The 19,712-nt window shown below is 42.3% G+C and overlaps 1 protein-coding gene across 3 annotated transcripts in view; it reads left to right on the top strand.

The window, feature by feature from the left end:
- PVALB (parvalbumin) overlaps positions 1-19,712 on the top strand; it is a 90,668-nt gene that overhangs the window by 63,360 nt on the left and 7,596 nt on the right. For 2 of the 3 annotated variants that reach the window (XM_075832331.1, XM_075832329.1), the window contains one exon: positions 18,348-18,421. In XM_075832331.1, the coding sequence (XP_075688446.1) occupies positions 18,361-18,421 (61 nt within the window). In that variant the 5' untranslated portion in view covers positions 18,348-18,360. Of the gene's footprint in view, positions 1-11,967; positions 12,040-18,347; positions 18,422-19,712 lie in introns of those variants that run through there. The other variant, XM_075832328.1, reaches the window with a different exon arrangement.

Here is a 19,712-nt window from a genome sequence, read left to right as displayed (position 1 = left end):
ATATTGCCATAAAGCCCCCACTGTATATAGCGCTATACAGCTCACACTGTATATAGTGCCACACAGCCCCCCGCCCTTGTATATAGTGCCACACAGCCCCCCCCCCCCTTGGTAGATAGTGCAGCACAGCTCCCCCTTAGTAGATAGTGCCACACTCAGCCCCCTGTAGATAGAGTGCCACACAGCTCCCCCTTGTGTATAGTGCCACACAGCCCCCACCTTTGTGTATAGTGCCACACAGTCCCCCCCCCCTTGTGTAAAGTGCCACAAGGCAATGGCGCATCCGAGAAAGTTGTATCAGCCAGGGAAATGTCACTCAAACATGGAAAGGTGGGTTTGGAGGCAGGACTATGTGACTTTAGGATAGCAGCAGCGCCCCAAGACCCTCTAATTAGTAATTAGCATATAGTGTGCCGTTTTAAAAGTGGATTTTAAATATTTTGCTGCATCTGAAAAAAACATACAAGAGAATGTTTGGAAATATTTTCAGGTCATGTATTACCGCATGGTCACGGTTCAAGGGGTTAAAACTACTTGACAGATTCCCATTAAATATACAATGAATTGAGAACAATTCCATCTGCCCTGCAATTTTATTATAAATATATTCGATATAATTACAGATCCAGAACCAAGCTCTGACATATATATAGTACCACAACCAAGCTCAGTACATAAATACAGCACTAGAACCAAGCTCTGACATATATACAGCACCAGAACCAACCTCAGTTCATAAATACAGCACTAGAACCAAGCTCAGTACATAAATACATCCCCAGAATCAAGCTCAGTACATATATACAGCAACAGAACAAAGCTCTGTACATATATACATCCCCAGAACCAAACTCATTACATATATACAACACCAAAACCAATCGCATACGTATATACAGCACCAGAACAAAGCTCAGTACTTACATACAGCATCAGAACCACGCTCAGTACATATATACAACACCAGAAATACAGCTCAATTTAGTGCAACCCCAGCCGTAAAGGTTTGTACGGTGTAAAACTACAGCTCCCAGCATGGCCCGAACAATGGTGAGGATATGCTGGGAGATGCTGTTTCACAAAAAAAAAAATCACACCACCATCATCTCGGTGCAGATCATACAGTGACTACAATGCTGATTAGAGGCAGAATAAACATTTACATTAAGTGACTCCCCGGTGACGTCTCAGATTCTAGTTCTTTTCTTCTCCCTCCGGTCCAGACCTCTATGATGGATTTCTTCCGGCCACGACCCATTTCTGCAGTTTTCCGCTCAGATGTCTTCGGCTTCTCACTTTTAAAACATTTCTGCACCTATAAACAAAGTTAAAATTCTCAATACCTCTAAATATAATAAAGCACCATACACTGCACCACTAACTATAATTGCGCCATACACTGAGTCCCTGATTATAATAGTACCATACACTGTGTCCCACACACACACACACACACACCCCGTGCCCCCTGTAGATAGTGCCCCCATAGCCCCCTGTAGATAGTGACACCCATGGAGCCTCTGTAGATAGTGCCCTACATAGAAGCCCCTGTATATAGTGTCCCACATACAGCCCTCTGTAAATAGTGCCTACATATGGACTCTGGAGCTTCAAGGCAATAGTGCTAACCACTGAGCCACCGTGCTGCCCTACATATATCTTCCCCTATAGATAGTGCTCCACGTATAGCCCACCTCTGTAGATAGTCTCACATATAGCTCCCCCTGTATATAGTGTCCCACATATAGCCCACCCCTGTAGGCAGTGCCCTACAGATAGCGACCCTGTAGCTAGTGCCCCACAGGTAACCCACCCCTGTATATAGTGTCCCACATATAGCCCACTCCTATAGAAAGTGCCCTAAAAAATATCTCCCCTATAGTGCCCTACATATAGCCCACCCCTGTATATAGTGTCTCACTTATAGCTCCGCCTGTATATAGTGTCCCACATATAGACCCCCCCTGTAGATAGTGCCCCACATCCCCACATATAGACCACCCCTGTAGATAGTGACCCACATGTAGGCCTCCCCTGTAGATAGTGCCCCACATTCCCACATATAGACCCCCCTGTAGATAGTGGCCCATATATAGACCCCCCTGTAGATAGTGGCCCACATCCCCACATATAGACCCCCCTGTAGATAATGGCCCACATCCCCACATATAGACCCCCTGTATATAGTGGCCACATATAGACCCCCCTGTAGATAGTGGCCCACATATAGACCCCCCTGTATATAGTGGCCCACATCCCCACATATAGAGCCCCCTGTAGATTGTGCCCCACATCCCCACATATAGACCCCCCCCTGTATATAGTGGCCCAAATATAGATGACCCCCCCCCCTGTAGATAGAGCCCCCACTATAGATAATGGCAGTCAGTTTTGTTAGAAAAAAACAAAAATCTTTACATACTCACATGATCCCGTTCCCGCGCAGTCCGATGGCAATGCAGATCTGCTCTCTTCTGAGCATGTCTGCTGGAGCTGAACGACGTGTCGTTCAATGACGCTGATTGGCGGGGCAGAATGACTTGCCCCGTCCATCAGCACCTTTCAAGCACGGAAGCGGCGCGATGACGTAATCGCGCTGCTAGCGTCATTGAAAGGCGCTGATTGGTCATTTTGCCCCGCCAATCAGCATCATTGTAAGGCGCTGAATGGTTGGGCACAGAACATGCCCAGCCATTCAGCGCTAATGCATGTATTTGGCTGTCGCTAGCACTGGGGCCCTCTCCGGTGCTAGCGACGCCTACGGGCATGAGAGGGCCTTTTTGGAGGCTCGGCGGCGCAGGCCCCGTAGTAGCGGCCTACCGCTGTAGCACCCCCCTTCCCCTGTACTGTAGATAGCACCACTGAAGCTCCCACTAGCAGAGGAATCCCCGGCCACAGCATTGCCGACGCTGTGACCGGGGATTCCCTCCAGGAGGAGTCACTGACGTCAATATCCATATATGAACAGTGACCTCAGGGGTTTTCCGCTAGTGCTGTGCCCGGGGAATCTATGAGGAAATAAAGGAGACACAAAGTGTAACAGTGTTTGTTCTGTACAATTGTCCAGCCATTTTTTATACACATGGGTGGTACACATAAAGCTGCATGAGCCGGTCACCAGCCAGTATCCGTGTATGACGGACATGAAGAGAAGGAGTGTGAGGGAATCTTATTCTGATGACTAATCTAAAAGAGAGGCCATGGAAAGGAGTCCGATTAGGGAATGTTATAGGCCTGTCTAAATAGATGTGTTATCAGGGTACGTTTAAAACTGTGGATATTGGGAATTAATCTGATTGTCTGGGGTAACACATTCCAGAGGACTGGTGCAGCACGAGAAAAATCTTGGAGACGGGAGTGGGAGGTTCGGATTATAGAGGATTTTAACCTGAGGTCGTTAGCAGAACGTAGAGCCCGAGTAGGGTGGTAGACAGAGATAAGGGAGGAGATGTAAGGAGGTGCAGCACTGTGGAGAGCTTTGTGGGTAAGAGTAATAAGTTTGAATTTTATTCTGAAGAGGATGGGCAACCAGTGCAGTGACTGGAAAAGCTTAGAGGCGTTGGTGTAGCGGTTGGTCATAAATATGAGCCTGGCTGCTGCATTAAGGATAGATTGGAAAGGGGAGACTTTAGTGAGGGGAAGACCGACTAGTAATGACTTACAGTAGTCAAGACGAGAGTGAATCAGAGCAACAATGAGAGTTTTGGCTGTTTCCTCCGTAAGAAAAGGGCAGATTCTGGAGATGTTTTTGAGGTGAAAATGACAGGAGCGTGAATGTGATTGAATGTGAGGAGTAAAGGAAAGATCTGAGTCAAAAATAAACCCAAGACAGCGGGCGTGCTGCCTAGGAGTTATGATTGTGCCACACACAGAGATGGAGACATCAGGTTTAGGGAGGTTAGTAGATGGTGGGAACACAAGGAGCTCAGTTTTAGAAAGATTCAGTTTCAGATGGAGAGAGGGCATGATGTTAGAGACAGCGGACAGACAATCACTGGCGTTTTGTATTAGAGCAGGGGTGATGTCATGGGAAGAGGCATATAAATGGGTGTCATCAGCGTAGAGATGGTACTGGAAGCCAAATCTGCTGATGGTTTGTCCAATAGGGGCTGTGTAGAGAGAAAAGAGGAGCTGACCTAGGACTGATCCCTGAGGAACGCCGATAGCAAGGGGAAGAGGAGAAGAAGTAGAACCAGCAAATGACACACTGAACGTGTGGTCAGAGAGATAGGAGGAAAACCAAGAGAGAGCAGCGTCCTTGAGGCCAATAGAGTGGAGCATGTTAAGTAGGAGTTTGTGGTCTACAGTGTCAAAGGCTGCAGAGAGATCCAGAAGAATCAGGAGAGAGTATTTACCATCCGATTTAGCCGCCAAGAGATCATTTGAGACTTTAGTAAGGGCAGTTTCTGTGGAGTGTAGAGTGCGGAAACGAGATTGTAAGGGGTCTAGAATGGAGTTAGCAGAGAGATAGCGGATAAGGCGAGAGTAGACCAAGCGTTCCAGGAGTTTGGAGATGAAGGGTAGATTAGAGACTGGTCGGTAGCGCTGGATGGGTCAAGAGTTGTTTTTTTCAGTAATGGGTTTATAATGGCATGTTTAAAAGAGGAGGGAAAGATACCAGAGGAAAGAGAGAGGTTAAATATTTTAGTCAGGTGACTAGTGACAGCTGGGGAGAGGGAGTGGAGGAGGTGTGAGGCAGGGGCGTAGCTAGGGGGGGGCAGGCGGGGCACTTGCCCCCGGGCGCAGTTCAGAGGGGGGCGCCAGCGCCCCCTCCTCCTGCACTATAATTGTACCTGTGTCGCAAGGACACAGGTACAATTAGAAGCAATGAATGACCGGGCACGTTCCGTGCCCGGCCATTCAGCGCCTCTCCACGAATGAAGAGACTGGTACCTTTTGTACCAGTGACGCTTGTACCTTCCATCGATGAAAGGCGCTGACTGACTGGCAGGGAAAGTCATCCTGCCCAGCCAATCAGCGCCTTTCATAGACGCCGCGTTCAACCCCCAGGAGACCTGCGCAGAAGAGAGCAGGTCTCCATGGCTGCCGGACGACGTGGGAGCGGGAATAAGGTGAGTTTGAATTATTATTTTTTTTTAAATTGTAATAGAAGTGTGGCTGTATCTGCAGGGGGCGGGTGACAGGGCTGGGCTATATACAGGGGAACTATATCTACAGGGCTGGGCTATATACAGGGGAACTATATCTACAGGGCTGGGCTATATACAGGGGGACTATATCTACAGGGCTGGGCTATATACAGGGGGACTATATCTACAGGGCTGGGCTATATACAGGGGGACTATATCTACAGGGCTGGGCTATATACAGGGGGACTATATCTACAGGGGGGCTATATACAGGGGGGCTATATCTACAGGGCTGGGCTATATACAGGGGGACTATATCTGCTGGGCTATATACAGGGGGACTATATCTACAGGGGGGCTATATACAGGGGGACTATATCTACAGGGGGGCTATATACAGGGGGACTATCTACAGGGGTGGGCTATATACAGGGGGACTATATCTGCTGGGCTATATACAGGGGGACTATATCTACAGGGGGGCTATATACAGGGGGACTATATCTACAGGGGGGCTATATACAGGGGGACTATATCTACAGGGGGACTATATTTACAGGGGGACTATATCTACAGGGTTGGGCTATATACAGGGGGACTATATCTGCTGGGCTATATACAGGGGGACTATTTCTGCTGGGCTATATACAGGGGGACTATATCTACAGGGGGGCTATATACAGGGGGACTATATCTGCTGGGCTATATACAGGGGGACTATATCTGCTGGGCTATATACAGGGGGACTATATCTACAGGGGGGCTATATACAGGGGGACTATATCTACAGGGGGGCTATATACAGGGGGGCTATATCTACAGGGCTGGGCTATATACAGGGGGACTATATCTGCTGGGCTATATACAGGGGGACTATATCTACAGGGCTGGGCTATATACAGGGTGACTATATCTACAGGGCTGGGCTATATACAGGGGGACTATATCTACAGGGGGGCTATATACAGGGGGACTATATCTACAGGGGGACTATATCTACAGGGCTGGGCTATATACAGGGGGACTATATCTGCTGGGCTATATACAGGGGGACTATATCTACAGGGGGACTATATCTACAGGGGGGCTATATACAGGGGGACAATATCTACAGGGGTGCTATATACTGGAGTGGGCTGTCTATAGAGCACCATATACAGGGGTGGGCTATATAGTATATAGCCCCCTGTAGATATAGCCCACCCCTGTATATGGTGCTCCATAGATAGCCCCCCCTGTAGATATATTCGCCCTGTATATAGCCCAGCCCTGTAGATATAGCCCCCTGTAGATATAGCCCCCTGTAGATATATTCCCCCTGTATATAGCCCCCCTATGTATAGCCCACCCCTGTAGATATAGCCCCCCTGTGTATAGCCCCCCTGTGTATAGCCCACCCCTGTATATAGCCCCCTTGTACATATAGTCCACCCATGTATATAGTGCTCCACAGATAGCCCACCCTTGTATATAGTATATACAGGGGTGGGCTATCTGTGGAGCACTATATACAGGGGTGGACTATCTAGTGGAGCACTATATACAGGGGTGGACTATATGTACAAGGGGGGGCTATATACAGGGGTGGGCTATCTGTGAAACACTATATACAGGGGTGGACTATATGTGGAGCACTATATACAGGGGTGGGCTATATCTACAGGGGGCTACATACATGGTTGGGCTATCTGTAGAGCTCTATATACAGGGGTGGGCTATATCTACAGGGGGCTATATACAGGGGTGGGCTATCTGTAGAGCACTATAGGGGGAGTTATTTGTGGGACACTATATACTGTGGTGGTCTATATGGGGGCACTATCTACAGGGGCTCTATGGCAGGCACTATCTACAGGTGGCTCTATGGCAGGCACTATCTACAGGGGGCACAGTGTGTGTGTGTGGGACACGGTGTATGGTGCTATTATAATTAGAGGTGCAGTGTTTGGCGCTATTATATTTAGGGGTGTACTGTGTGGTATAATGATAACTTTATATTTATTTATAGGTGCAGAAATGTTGGAAAAGTGAGAAGCTGAAGACATGTGAGCGGCAAACTGCAGAAATGGACCGGGAGAAGTCATCATAGAGGTCTGGACCAAATGGAGAAAAAGAACTAGAATCTGAGACGTCACCGGTGAGTCACTTAATGTAAATGTTTATTCTGCCTCTAATCAGCACTGTAGTCACTGTATGATCTGCAGTGAGATGATGGTGGTATGATTATGATAGGATTTATTTTTTGTGAAACGGCATCTCCCAGCATATCCTTACCATTGTTCGGGCCATGCTGGGAGCTGTAGTTTTACGCCGTACACACCTATACGGCAGGGGTTGCACTAAATTGAGCTGTATTTGTGCTGGTGTTGTATATATGTAGTGAGCTTGCTTCTGGGGCTGTATATAGAACTATATTGCTTGTGAAATGTGCAAATAATTTTATGTTCGCGTTACATAAAAATAAATGACACGTCGATTGGTAGAGAAAACAAACACGGCGAGGGGGAAGGAGATGTCGGGAAAGAGGTTGGGGGGGGGCGCCAAACTGAATCTTTGCCCCGGGTGCTGGAGAACCTAGCTACGCCTCTGGTGTGAGGTGATAGGATCACTAGGGCAGGTAGTAGGATGAGAAGAAGAGAGGAGCCTAGAGACTTCTTCTGTTATTGGGTCAAATGCTGAGAGTGAAGAAGAGTGAGTGCGGGAGGGAAGGGGATCGATGTTACTAGGGGACTGGGAGATAATATCATGCCGGATGTTGTCAATTTTAACTTTAAAATAAGTGGCCAGGTCTTCAGCACTGAGATCTGTGATTGGCGTCTGCACTTTAGGACTAAGGAGTGAAAAATATCAAAGAGGCGTTTTGGATTATTAGATAGTGTGGAGATGAGAAAAGTGAAATAGACTTGTTTGGCGCGGTGAAGGGCAGAGTTGTACGTTTTGAGCATAAATTTGTAATGGAGTAAGTCTGCAGCCAAATTAGCTTTTCTCCACAGTCGTTCGGCACATCTCAAGCACCGCTGAAGAAAGCGGGATTGAGGCGTGTGCCAGGGTTGTCGTCATCTTTGTCGGGTGGTTCGGAGTGTAGGGGTGCTGCTTCATACAATGCATTTTTGAGAGTGTTATTGTAAAGTTTGGCAACCAGATGCTTATGATGTTTGACAAATAAATACCACTTTTTGGATACCATTGGAGATGTATGCTGCTGTCCGAACACTGGTGGAAGTATTGTAGTGGATCGGCAGGGGTTTATCCGATATAGGACGATGTTAAACCATCCCATATACCGAGACCTATGTCTCTGTATATGGCTGATTCACTCCATCTATTTAATTGGATATATGTGTATAGACACCAAACAGTAGATATATGTCTCTATACACCAAAAATTATATATATATGTGCAAATACATAATTAAATATTAGATATATGTGTAATACACCAACAATTAGATGGATGTGTATATACACCAACATACAATATACAGTGTATATATATATATATATATATATATATATATATATATATATATATATATATATATATATATATATATATATACATATACACACCAAAAATATGATAGATGTGTATAGACAGCAAAAATTAGATATATGTACATAGACACCAAAAATGTTATATATGTGTATAGACACCAAAAATGAAAAAACCTGTAGCTTATAAAACTGTATCAAATCTGCGTCGGGTAGCCACATGCAGATTAGCCCAATTACATGGGCCTAAATTGAGTGTGGATCCGCAGCAGTTTAAACTGCAAACCGCTGCAGAAATCGAAGGGTCAGTCTTGGGTTTCTGCAGCTGAATTTCAGCCAAATCCATATCCGAATTATCCACATGAAAAATTCTGTGTGTGAACACAGCCTTAGGGCTTATTCAGATGGGCATTGTAAAACTAGTCAGTGTATCATCAGGGAAAAACTGTAAATTTTACATCAGAGTTCAATCAGTATTGCGCCAGAGAGCGTTTAGTGTGTTCGTTTTTAACGTCAGTGTAGCATCAGTGATCATCAGTTTTTGACGTCCGTAAAAAAATAAAAATAAATGCTTTTTTTTCAGCATCGCAAGAATCGGACCAAACTAGTGCATGCTACTATTTTGTCTGCACAAAAATGAGGACATATGAATGAGCCCATTAACTTGAATTGATCAGTGTAATGTCAGTTATACACATTTGGACAGCACAAAGACGTGAACAACGCTCGTATGAATAGGCTCTGAGTCGACTATGCTATTGATTTTGCCAAAAAAAATGGAAACCTTACGGAACGGAGACAAACGGAAACCATTAGCAACGGAAGCGTTACCATTGAAATCAATGGTAATGCCAATGGAAAGCTATGGTTTCTGTTTGGTTTTCGTTCATGGGTTCCCGTGTGAATGACCCCATTAAAATACATGTGTCCGTGTGACGGCCGTTGCTTAAACGGGCGTCACACGCATGTATTCTACGTTTGTCTGAACTAAGTTTACACATAGAGTAAATATCGCTGATTTTCTGCAACAGATTTAATTGCGGAGAATCCGCAGCATAATACAGTAGCAGCAAAGTAGTTGTGATTTTAACAAATCTTATCCACACGCTGCGTAAATGCTGAGCGGAAAAAAAAAGTTGTTTTAATCTGGAGCATGTCAATTGTATTCACATAATCGTTGCTTATTTGTTGCAGTAATTCATTGTCAATGAATTACCATTCTATAAAATAATATTAAATCAGCTCTGTCCTTTATTAATAATAATTTTAAAAAAAACACATGACAGGACACTAAAGATGCTCTAACTTTGTGATATACAATATGCTGAAATTTAGTCCCTGAACACGAATCTTTGGGATTGCAGTTGCTGATGGGACAGCAATGTGTTTATGTCTACAGAATAGCCGACATGGATATTATATGCAGCTATTATAGTATATTACAAAGGTACATAACACATAGTGCTTTGCCATGGGTTATATATACCAAATCTACACACTAAATCTCTACCAATACATTTTGCTGTGAGAACAATCACCCCAATCCAAACAAATTTTGGACTCGCCCCTTTTGGACTTTATATCATGGCATAGTGATGGAAGGGATAAAGTGATCATATTTTGTTAAGTGTTAACCCTGCCATTAATATTATTATTATTATTATTATTATTATTATTATTATTATTAGTTTTACTTACATTTTTGATTGTCAATGTTATAATTTGTCCCAAAAATATTCTTTGAACTTTTTCTTTCATTTTCCTGTATTGATACATGCATATATAATATTAGATTGCAAATAAATGACAACAATGACTATTACATTAAAAGCAAAGCATTGCCGTGCGCTTGGCTTCCAGAGCATTGTGTTATGCTAAATCTGCTGTGGAAGCCATTAGAAGTCTCCTATGAAAATACAATTACAATGATAGGACTGTAAAAGCAGTACACATAAATGAAATGGCAGTCACACAGAAATGGACAGTGCACTTTTTACTGTAACTATTAAACACCTAAGTACAAATGGTGTGAGGGGTTCAATAAATGCCCCCAGTAGGTCCACCCTGAGAATGGTATATTCTGTACATCATAGTTTACTAAATCTTTTGTTTAATAACACAAAAGGATTCATTGCCTAAAAGCACAGGTGACTATATCAATCAATACGTGACTCATTTCATAGGTTTTAATCATTTTAGTGTTTACTAATTCCTATTCGATTGAGTAGGAAGCTCTGGGATCCATATATTGGTCATGATGTCTACTGAATGGCGAGCTCCTATTTGAATCTCAGTAACCTCTAGTTGGGTTCATGCGTATAAAAGACATATACGGAATTCCTTTGACTCTTGGCTGTGTATTTCATACCTGCAGCTACAAGCTATGAGCATGTGTCCAAGCTTATTCATTCAGTAGTCCTGGCACACTGAAAATAACAGGAGGGGTTAGAGTCACTTGTGGCTAATCCATGGCATTCCTATTCCAGAAGTGCTTCCCCCTGTGCAACCACAGGCTTAATCCAAACTGCAGTAAATTTGGAGAATACGCATTGGGAAGCGGCCCACAAACATACAGGATTCAAGCTGGAAACAGCCATATCCATAAATAAAATTAGTGAAGAACACATACCGCCAAATATTTTGAAAAATGTTTTAATCCCATAATGGATTGTTTTCGCTGTGCAGACTTCCCAGTCATGCATCTTCTCTAGTCATCCAAAGTTGAAATTGCCAATAGATCTCATTTATGGGTGTATCTTCTCTTTTTCTGCCAAGACACACTCATCATGCACATTAAATTCGGCGCGACCGCCAACTTCAGCATCACATCATCCAAAAAAGTAATTAGGTAAATATAGATTGGAGCAGATTTCTGCTTATGCATTATACAGTCCATTTGTTCAGACATCAACAAGGCCCAGACTTTCCTCCACCTTTCTTGGTTCCTGTAGACATCTGACCTATTCACTGGCACACTTACCAAGCATCTAGATTTTACTTGGATTAGAGCCTTCAATCTTCTGACTTTTTCAAGTCTAGCAGAAAAAAAATTGTAAATGTAGCTCAAGCGGCAGCAGCAGCAGAATGTCAGTGAATGTATTAAATTTAGGGGTGCACATAGATAAATGGGGCATCCCTACCCCCACTCTTTAGATTTCAGATGGATTGTGTCTTTACCAGTCGTCCTTCCTCCTTTGGCCTCAAAGCCCAAGTCCAGGATCTGAGCCCCTGCCAGGCGTATTAATAGAGTTTCTTGATGAGTTACTTGTCAATAAACATGATCCCTTTCCTGCTGTCTCAGGGTATCTGATACCAAGGACCTAGATTCTGAGGAGCAGGGGATGGACCTTCCCAAAATAGAACAGATGGAGAAAGTATTTAAGAGGGAATCCCTTCTTAGGGGCACCTCACCGTCGCCTTATCTCAGCCCTTCCCACGGATCCTGATCCATCCCCAAGTGAGTACAAGGGGAGGAGGCTATGGGTAGAAGAGACTGGATGTACCGTAAGAAAGGATTCAATGCACTGATATGTGCTTAGTTGTCAGTGCACATTTGCCAGGACTAGCCTGAAACCATTGGGAATGTATTAATTGTAGGACCAGGTTACTATAAACTTAATATTAAATCCTATTAAAGGGCTGTGAGTCACTTGGTTGCAGAACCTGCAGGGTTAACAGCCTATTTGCTATATGCAAGTCCTTTACGCAAAATTTTGGCCAAATTCAGCCATTGTGCGTTTAACTGGACTGTGCATGGGTAGCTATTGACAGGTCAGAAGTGGTCAATATCACACAAAGAAATGTTTCATGATGTAATGGTGTAAACCTTTTTCTTTTCTCATAGGAAAGGGAAATAATCAGATCACTGCTGTGCAGAGGGTGCCTACAGCACATTAGGGGTCTATGAACCATTACATATCTCAATGATCATAGGTGTCACTGACACATCTCAGCATGTATGGCTGGTTTGTAATACACAGGTATCAGGAGTACATAGGACCATGAACATACAGGTACAATTCCTACACAAAATGTAAATTACAAGGATATAAGGAGTAGGCATTGTCATTTAAAGGGGTTATGTGGGGACTGGAAAGTATTAGCATTATACTCTGTGCAGTATGTGAGTACACTCGCTAATATACATTCCGGTCCCGTCCCCCCCTCCGTCAGTGCTATAAATATCTATTAAAATCTCATAAACAGCGCAACGGGGGACAGGAATGACTATTAACAAGTGTACTCACATACTGCAGTGAGTACACTGCGAATACTTTTCAGTCCAAACATAACTCCATTAATATCAGAGAGGATAAGAGTCAGGGAATAATATATTTTTTAGAATAAGATAGAGGATAAACAGCTGTGTTCAGAAAACATACAATGTCAGTCGGTAAAGATCATGGTAAGGTTTTCCCCTTGTTGTACATTACAAAATATCATGCACTCAATGAAATCATACTACAAATGTCTTTATGCCTAAAATGTCATACGCTAACTATAGAAGCAGGATTAAATAATGAACATCTATAAATCTTCACGTGTCTAAAATGTGTCTAGTGCAGGACATGAGCAAGCAGGCATATAAAGGCGGTTGTGGGCACAATAACATACATAAACTTATACAGACAGTACTCATGTTCTCTTTAATAATTGTCAACATGTTCCATTCTGTGAGTCGGGTTAATGGATCCCTATAGGGCAGAAATATGTAGACTCAGCAAATGTATTTAATTAATGACCAGAAGCTTTAACTAGCTCCCACAGATCGATTGCAGTAAGATTATGTATCTTCTAGTTTTGCTTGATGAAGAATGATAACAAGAGATAAGCTGAAACTATCAGGAGTAGATGAGGGTAATAGATTTATAAGAATGTGACAGTCAAGGAAATGGATGACGAACGTTTGAGTGTCAGCAAGGACCTGCAAAGCCTTAAGCCTGGCCTAAATATGGGCAAAAATAGTAAACCGTGTAGCTGGTAGATTTTTGCGTTTTGGGGCTGCCTAAAACTAAGGAAGTGCTATAAGAGGAACATTGAATGAGCTAGATTACCTTTTAAAAGGAGACTCCACAGTTGTGAGACAATTTCACTAATCCTTCAGTTGCTGCTAAGAAACCAACTTCAGAGAACCTCTGTGTCAACATGACTAATGTGTGACCATATGTGACCATGATTGTGTCATGGCTTGTGTAGTCAGTAGCAACCACTGGACTTTTTCTAAATAAAGTAGAGATTTCCTTTAACACTGGCAAATACTATGTGAAATGAGATTAGTTAGTGACATGAGGCACTTCACGAGATACATGGCATAACCAAGAGGAGGATATATGATTAGGACTGGCTTTAGGTGCCTCTCCCCAAGGTAGGGGGTGGACTTCTCTATGACGTCTATATGCCATGATAGGGCATATGGACAGTGGTTGCCATGGTAAGTCAACCCCTTTAGGTATCCAACCTATTTTTACATTAAATTAAATTGAGATTTGAATGCAGTGAATAACAAACCCCCCCACTAATTCTTACTTACGGGGTTCTGAGATCATAGATATCATAGCATTATAGTTTAGAAGGCTGAAAAAATACATATGTCCATCCAGTTCAGCCTATTATTCGGCAATGTTGATCTAGGGGAAGGTAAAACCCCTATGAGGCAAAAGCCAATTTTCCTCATGTTAGTGATTACAATACGGCAAACAGAATAAATCCCTGGATCAACAACTCATCCCAACAATGAGATATGTGGATTTATTTGGTGAGGTCCTTACACTGGAGAGCTATCCTGCAGAACTGTCAAAGGTAAGGACATGGAGGTCATTCTTTCCTTGGCTGACAAAAGTGTTAAGGAGGCAATTCTGTACCCGCAGAGTCAGCATTTTGATCGGTAGGGAAAGAAAATAACTAGTATCCACCATGTTCCCTTCATGGGATTTGTACATGTACAGGGGCAAATAAAGCAACTCTCCAGAGTAAGGACACTGTAGAAGAACTATACATTCTATGGACCCTTCTGAGCATGACATGAGGGGTAAGATACTGGGGTTAACTGCAATAAAACCTAAATTGATAGACTTTTAATGTATATTAGTAAGAATGCAAAGATTAACTATGTTTATGTACGTTTTTCATTACTTTGAAACATAAATCTAACAGAGAGGTAGAAATTTAACATGAGTGCAGTTCATAAAGGGTTAACAATAATTTGCTTGCCATTCAAAAGTGATGTTGAATTTTAAGTGATATTATTCCCTAGTTCTTGGACGGGTTTGCCCTCTAGCTGTAAAAGTCAAATGCCAATAAAGAGTCTGAGCTTTAAAATGTGCAACAATAGCCCCCAGTCTTAAAGCTTGTGTCTCTGCTTTGTGTAAGCTTAGTCCAACGAACAATGTATTAGAAGGGGCCGGGAGAATTGTATTTGGGAGATAGATGTAAAAGTGTAATAACTGTCACATCTACCTATATATGGATACTATTCATGATCATTGTACATTACATGCTGCTGCCATTAATCCCATCATCAGATACCAACCCTGAAGCACCATATGCTTCTCCAACATCTACATTTATGAGATTCATATTTATCATGATTGGGATGTGATAAAATCGGTAGTCTTTATTGCATATAAAGAAAGAAAAAGTAGAGAAGTTGGGGTCTGATAATTATTTGTTAACCCTTAATTACAGAAATTGGCAAATCTTGAGAGTTTAGTTGGCTCTTGAATTAGTGAGAAGTGGAGTTTCTTCTATACCCATAATATCTATGCAGAACATATTTATGGGTGCAGTATGTGCTCAGGTTGGGGTATTAATGCTAAAATATAAACGTATTCAAAAATGACCACCCCGTACAGTGTGTTTATGAATTACTTATAGAACTACATCTCGTCTCCTATCCAAGCTCTTATAGTTGTGGATTGCCTGCATAGAAGACTAGATTGAGATATCATGTAGCTGAAACAGGTGGTGATTTTGGATTGAGTAAGGCCGGTCAACAACCTAATAACTATTCCTAAGAGCGTCCTATGATTTGTCACAGATTGTATAATGCATTTATTTCAGATCTTAATTACTGTTCAGTCAACAATTTTGCATGATTGGTGCATTTAAATAAAGAGTTTACCCCAAAACTATAAAGCATGGGATAAACCAAGACCATTCTGGACATACGGGCTGGGTCAGGTGAGACACTCTAGTAATCAGATGGAGGAGCTTAAATTGTATAGAAAGTAATCTGTTCTGCTGACAGTTCCGGGTGGGGTACAATGTTGGACTCCTTCTCTATGGATTTCCCTGATCCGTTGGGCCCCTAGACACTACCTGACTGCTTACTCTGCCCCTGCAGTAAAGTACAAGTAAACCAAGTATACATTTTTATTATATAGAAAAGCTATGGTCAATATAGCTGCAGTTTACATAAGAGATTCATGATATTGATAGGTTTATAGGGGGGCACCTTATTATAACAGAGAACATTCTGCACTTTATATGTAAATATCTGAAATGCAATTATAGGGATCTAAAATACTGTTTGTCTAAACCTTAAGTATTGCCTATTAGAAATTTTAGGCATAATAGGACACACGAGATAGAGCAGAGGGTTAGGTAGGGTCTACATTGCTGCTAATACTCCATAAATACACAGCTCACGTCCCAGGTGCCAGTTGCCTCAGCCAGAGAAAGAATGATGCCAACGCAGAACATGGGAGGGGGTAGTCAGGATACAGTTACAAGTAAGCCTGGGTGCATAACACCCAGTGCCCTGCACTGTCAGCAAGATGTTGCACAAGAAAATTCATCTTGGCAGATACAATGAGACCCTGAGCGTCCCTCCCTGGTTTAAATCATATATTGCCACAGAGGAATTGGTCTCTGCTCCACCGGGAAATGATCAGCATTTGTGTATTTTATGGAGAATCCAAAGCGTCAATGAATTTCTCACTATGTGCATCATCTGATCAGTGTCTCTAGTAGTCAGGGAAATGACACCAAAGCTGTAATGAGGGTTTTTTCAGCAATTATTTCCCACCCAGAAGAAGCAACTAACCAAACGAACCACATAATGTCATACTCAGAAAAATTAGACCAGGGCCACTTTTAGTTTCTCGAAAGGGCACAGGCCCACATCCATGGAAGATGTTGATGCCAAAAGTGTTCCTTGGTATTCTCAATGTGGCATATTGCCCAGGGTTTAACTGCTGCATCCATTTAATAGGCATACTAAGTGAGATCAGTGGTCTCCTCTTACATCAAGGCCAGAAAACATTTTCTTCATAACTGTATGCCATCTATATCACTATATTGCAGAACTAAGCAATTCGCACTTAACTGTTGAAGCTCCAGCCGAATTAAGCAACCACTGGGCTTGGTCCTATCAGTATGTGTGCTCACAATGCCAAGGAAAAAGGCTGGACAAATGCTGCCAAAAAAGATAGCTGCACTATAACATAGCCCAATAATGTAGAGGCCAAAGCCTTCGTTGCCTACATTGTTTTCTATAAACTGGTTGGCCATACACTTCTCTATTGCAAAGAACACAAAGATAATTGTATGGGTGTAGATCTTCTCCTTGTATTTGTTCTTCCCAGATTTACCCATTTTATCATTGTTTCTACTGTATGAAAGTTAAATATCACTTCCCAACATGGAAAGCCATTATTAATCTAAAATTAATTATACACAATGGGCAAAGTTTCTATGCAGCATAGTAAATGCCGCCACTATGGTTCGGGCACCTTGCCTGGGATCTAGGACACAGGTCCTGGTTGCCCAGGTCTGTTGATCTTAATGTCCTGAAACAAATAACAAGTACTAGAATAACTAGAGTAATTAATGACAACTTCAGACCATTTTGTGTTAAATATTTACACCATTTTTTTATTGTTCACTATTGTTCACTAGCCTAAATATATACAGTAGCATGTCCTATCGATGCCTCGTAGTTACTGGATGCAGCCATCGCTGCAGGGGTATTCACTTCAACTGGCATCAGGCACTGAACTGCATTGCAGGTACAGCTATATTAATCAATATGTCATCCTTTATAATTATGACCTATAACGATAAGCTGTGTGCAAGGTAGGAGGAGCTTAAGGTGCGGTCACTTGATTGACAGATGAGCCAAGGGGATTAACTATTTAAAACTCTCATATACTTATTATAGACAGTGTTCTTTTATTAAAGACTAGCAAGCTCTGAGATTTTGTTTCTGATAGACACACGCCGGTTTGCTGTAGGCACGCAGTGCTACGGAGGAAACTAGGGAATAGTTCTGCCAGTGGTGGTGGGTTAGATGCATTATGACAAAACGTAGTCACGCCAGTAAAGCCTTTACTGCAAAATTAAGACTAATCAATGAAAAGCGAATTCTCTGCTGTGCTTTGATGTAACTGCAGGAAGAAAATTATTTATGCTAAGAGCACACAAAGCTTATCAGTGAAAATATAGGCGGTAGAAATAGCATTTAACCCCCTTGTTTCCAGCCATAGGATGACTGTATATTGGGGAACCTTCCCTGCTATATCAGGAACCTAAATGGTTATGCCTTAAACGTAAAGGATAATGTGACATTGGTAAATTCTCTGGTGACTGGCATATTGCCCCGTGGCTTATAGCCAGCAGTTTCACCCTCAGCTAGCCACCCCCCTTAATACTCTGTCACTGGAGTTTGCGTGCCTGCAACCAGCCGCAGTCAGGTCGGCTGCCCCTTGGAAGTGATGAGTCCAGCAGAACATAGCCTGCCTCTCAGTCTGTCCCATTCTCTTGCAGATCCAGAGCCGCAATGTCTATGACTGATGTACTCGCTGCTGCTGACATCTCAAAGGCTGTGGGGGCCTTTGCAGGTAGGAGAAGTTATGCTGTGTGTGTATGCTTGGGAGGAATTAAAACTATGTTTTCCTATAAAATCAACTTAATCATGGGAATTTCCAGGAGAGTTTAATGTCCTGATTGAAAATGCCAACTACCTTTAATACAGGAAAGTTAAAAAAGTCTTTAATGCCCACCTGGCACCGCTGATTTTTGGAAGTCTATTCAGCATTTCCTATTGCAGTAGCATCAAAATTGGCACTATATGTTATACACTTTGTATGACTTTTATATATTACTTATATATAAAATAATTTTCAGGTTTTTATATAAAAATATTAGGAGTAACCTTGTTCAAACCATGCAAAGCTTTAGCTGCATATTCATTCCCTGGCCCCCTCCCATCCTTCGTCTTTTCCTCTTATCTCCCCTCTGCTTTATGCGCTTTTCTGCTGACTTGTACATCTGAGCCCCCGTCCTCCCATCTCTTCCCTTATTTTTTTGTGACGATCTCTCCATCTGTCCTTCACGACTGGTTATGTCTTTATAAATCTGCAAAAAGTGAGTGGTTACAGCGTGTTCACTCTAAAGGAACATCTGATTAACATCTTTATATCACGGAAAATTGCAGCCTGAGGGACACCAAGCTGTATTGTTCCCTGAAAGCAATTAAAGATGAAATGATGGTAGCATTATACCCAGCCCGGATTATGATATGCTATAAATTGTGTCATATAAAAAAAATTGTTCCTCATCAAGTAATCTAGAGCATGACATTTAAAGATATACTTTATTAAGTGCGTCTTGCAAGATCTCCCATAGAAATATGGAAGAACTATGCAGCAAAATAATATATGTGTAAAGGAAAATTCACATAGCATTACTCAAGATTTTATAGGACGCTTATAGTAAATCCACTTAAAGGGGCAACCTCTTTTTATTTGTCCTGTTAGAGCATAATGAGATAATTCAGGGACTCCCCAGCAATCCCAGTAGTCCGGAACCTGCAAGCTCAAAACTCCTGTAAATATCACATAATATGGTGAAAATCCAGAACAATCATCAAAATATCATTATTGCACAATTCTCATTATGTGTACAGTGGTCCCTCAAGTTACAATATTAATTGGTTTCGGGGCAAAAATATTTTTGAAAATATTGAAACTTGAGGCCATAACTCTATGGAAAACTAGGAATTGGTTCCAAAGCCCCCAAAATGTCAACCACAGATAAGAAAATATGATGATTATGCAGATAATACAGATAAAGCAAGTTCTCACATGTAAAAGTCAGAAATACTGTATCTGCTGGAGGCTGTAAATCACT

Source organism: Rhinoderma darwinii, chromosome 7 (genome assembly GCF_050947455.1).
Source record: "Rhinoderma darwinii isolate aRhiDar2 chromosome 7, aRhiDar2.hap1, whole genome shotgun sequence".
Taxonomy (NCBI): Eukaryota; Metazoa; Chordata; class Amphibia; order Anura; family Rhinodermatidae; genus Rhinoderma; species Rhinoderma darwinii.
Note: the sequence above shows the minus strand (reverse complement) of the source record. Positions and strands in the feature narration are given on the sequence as shown.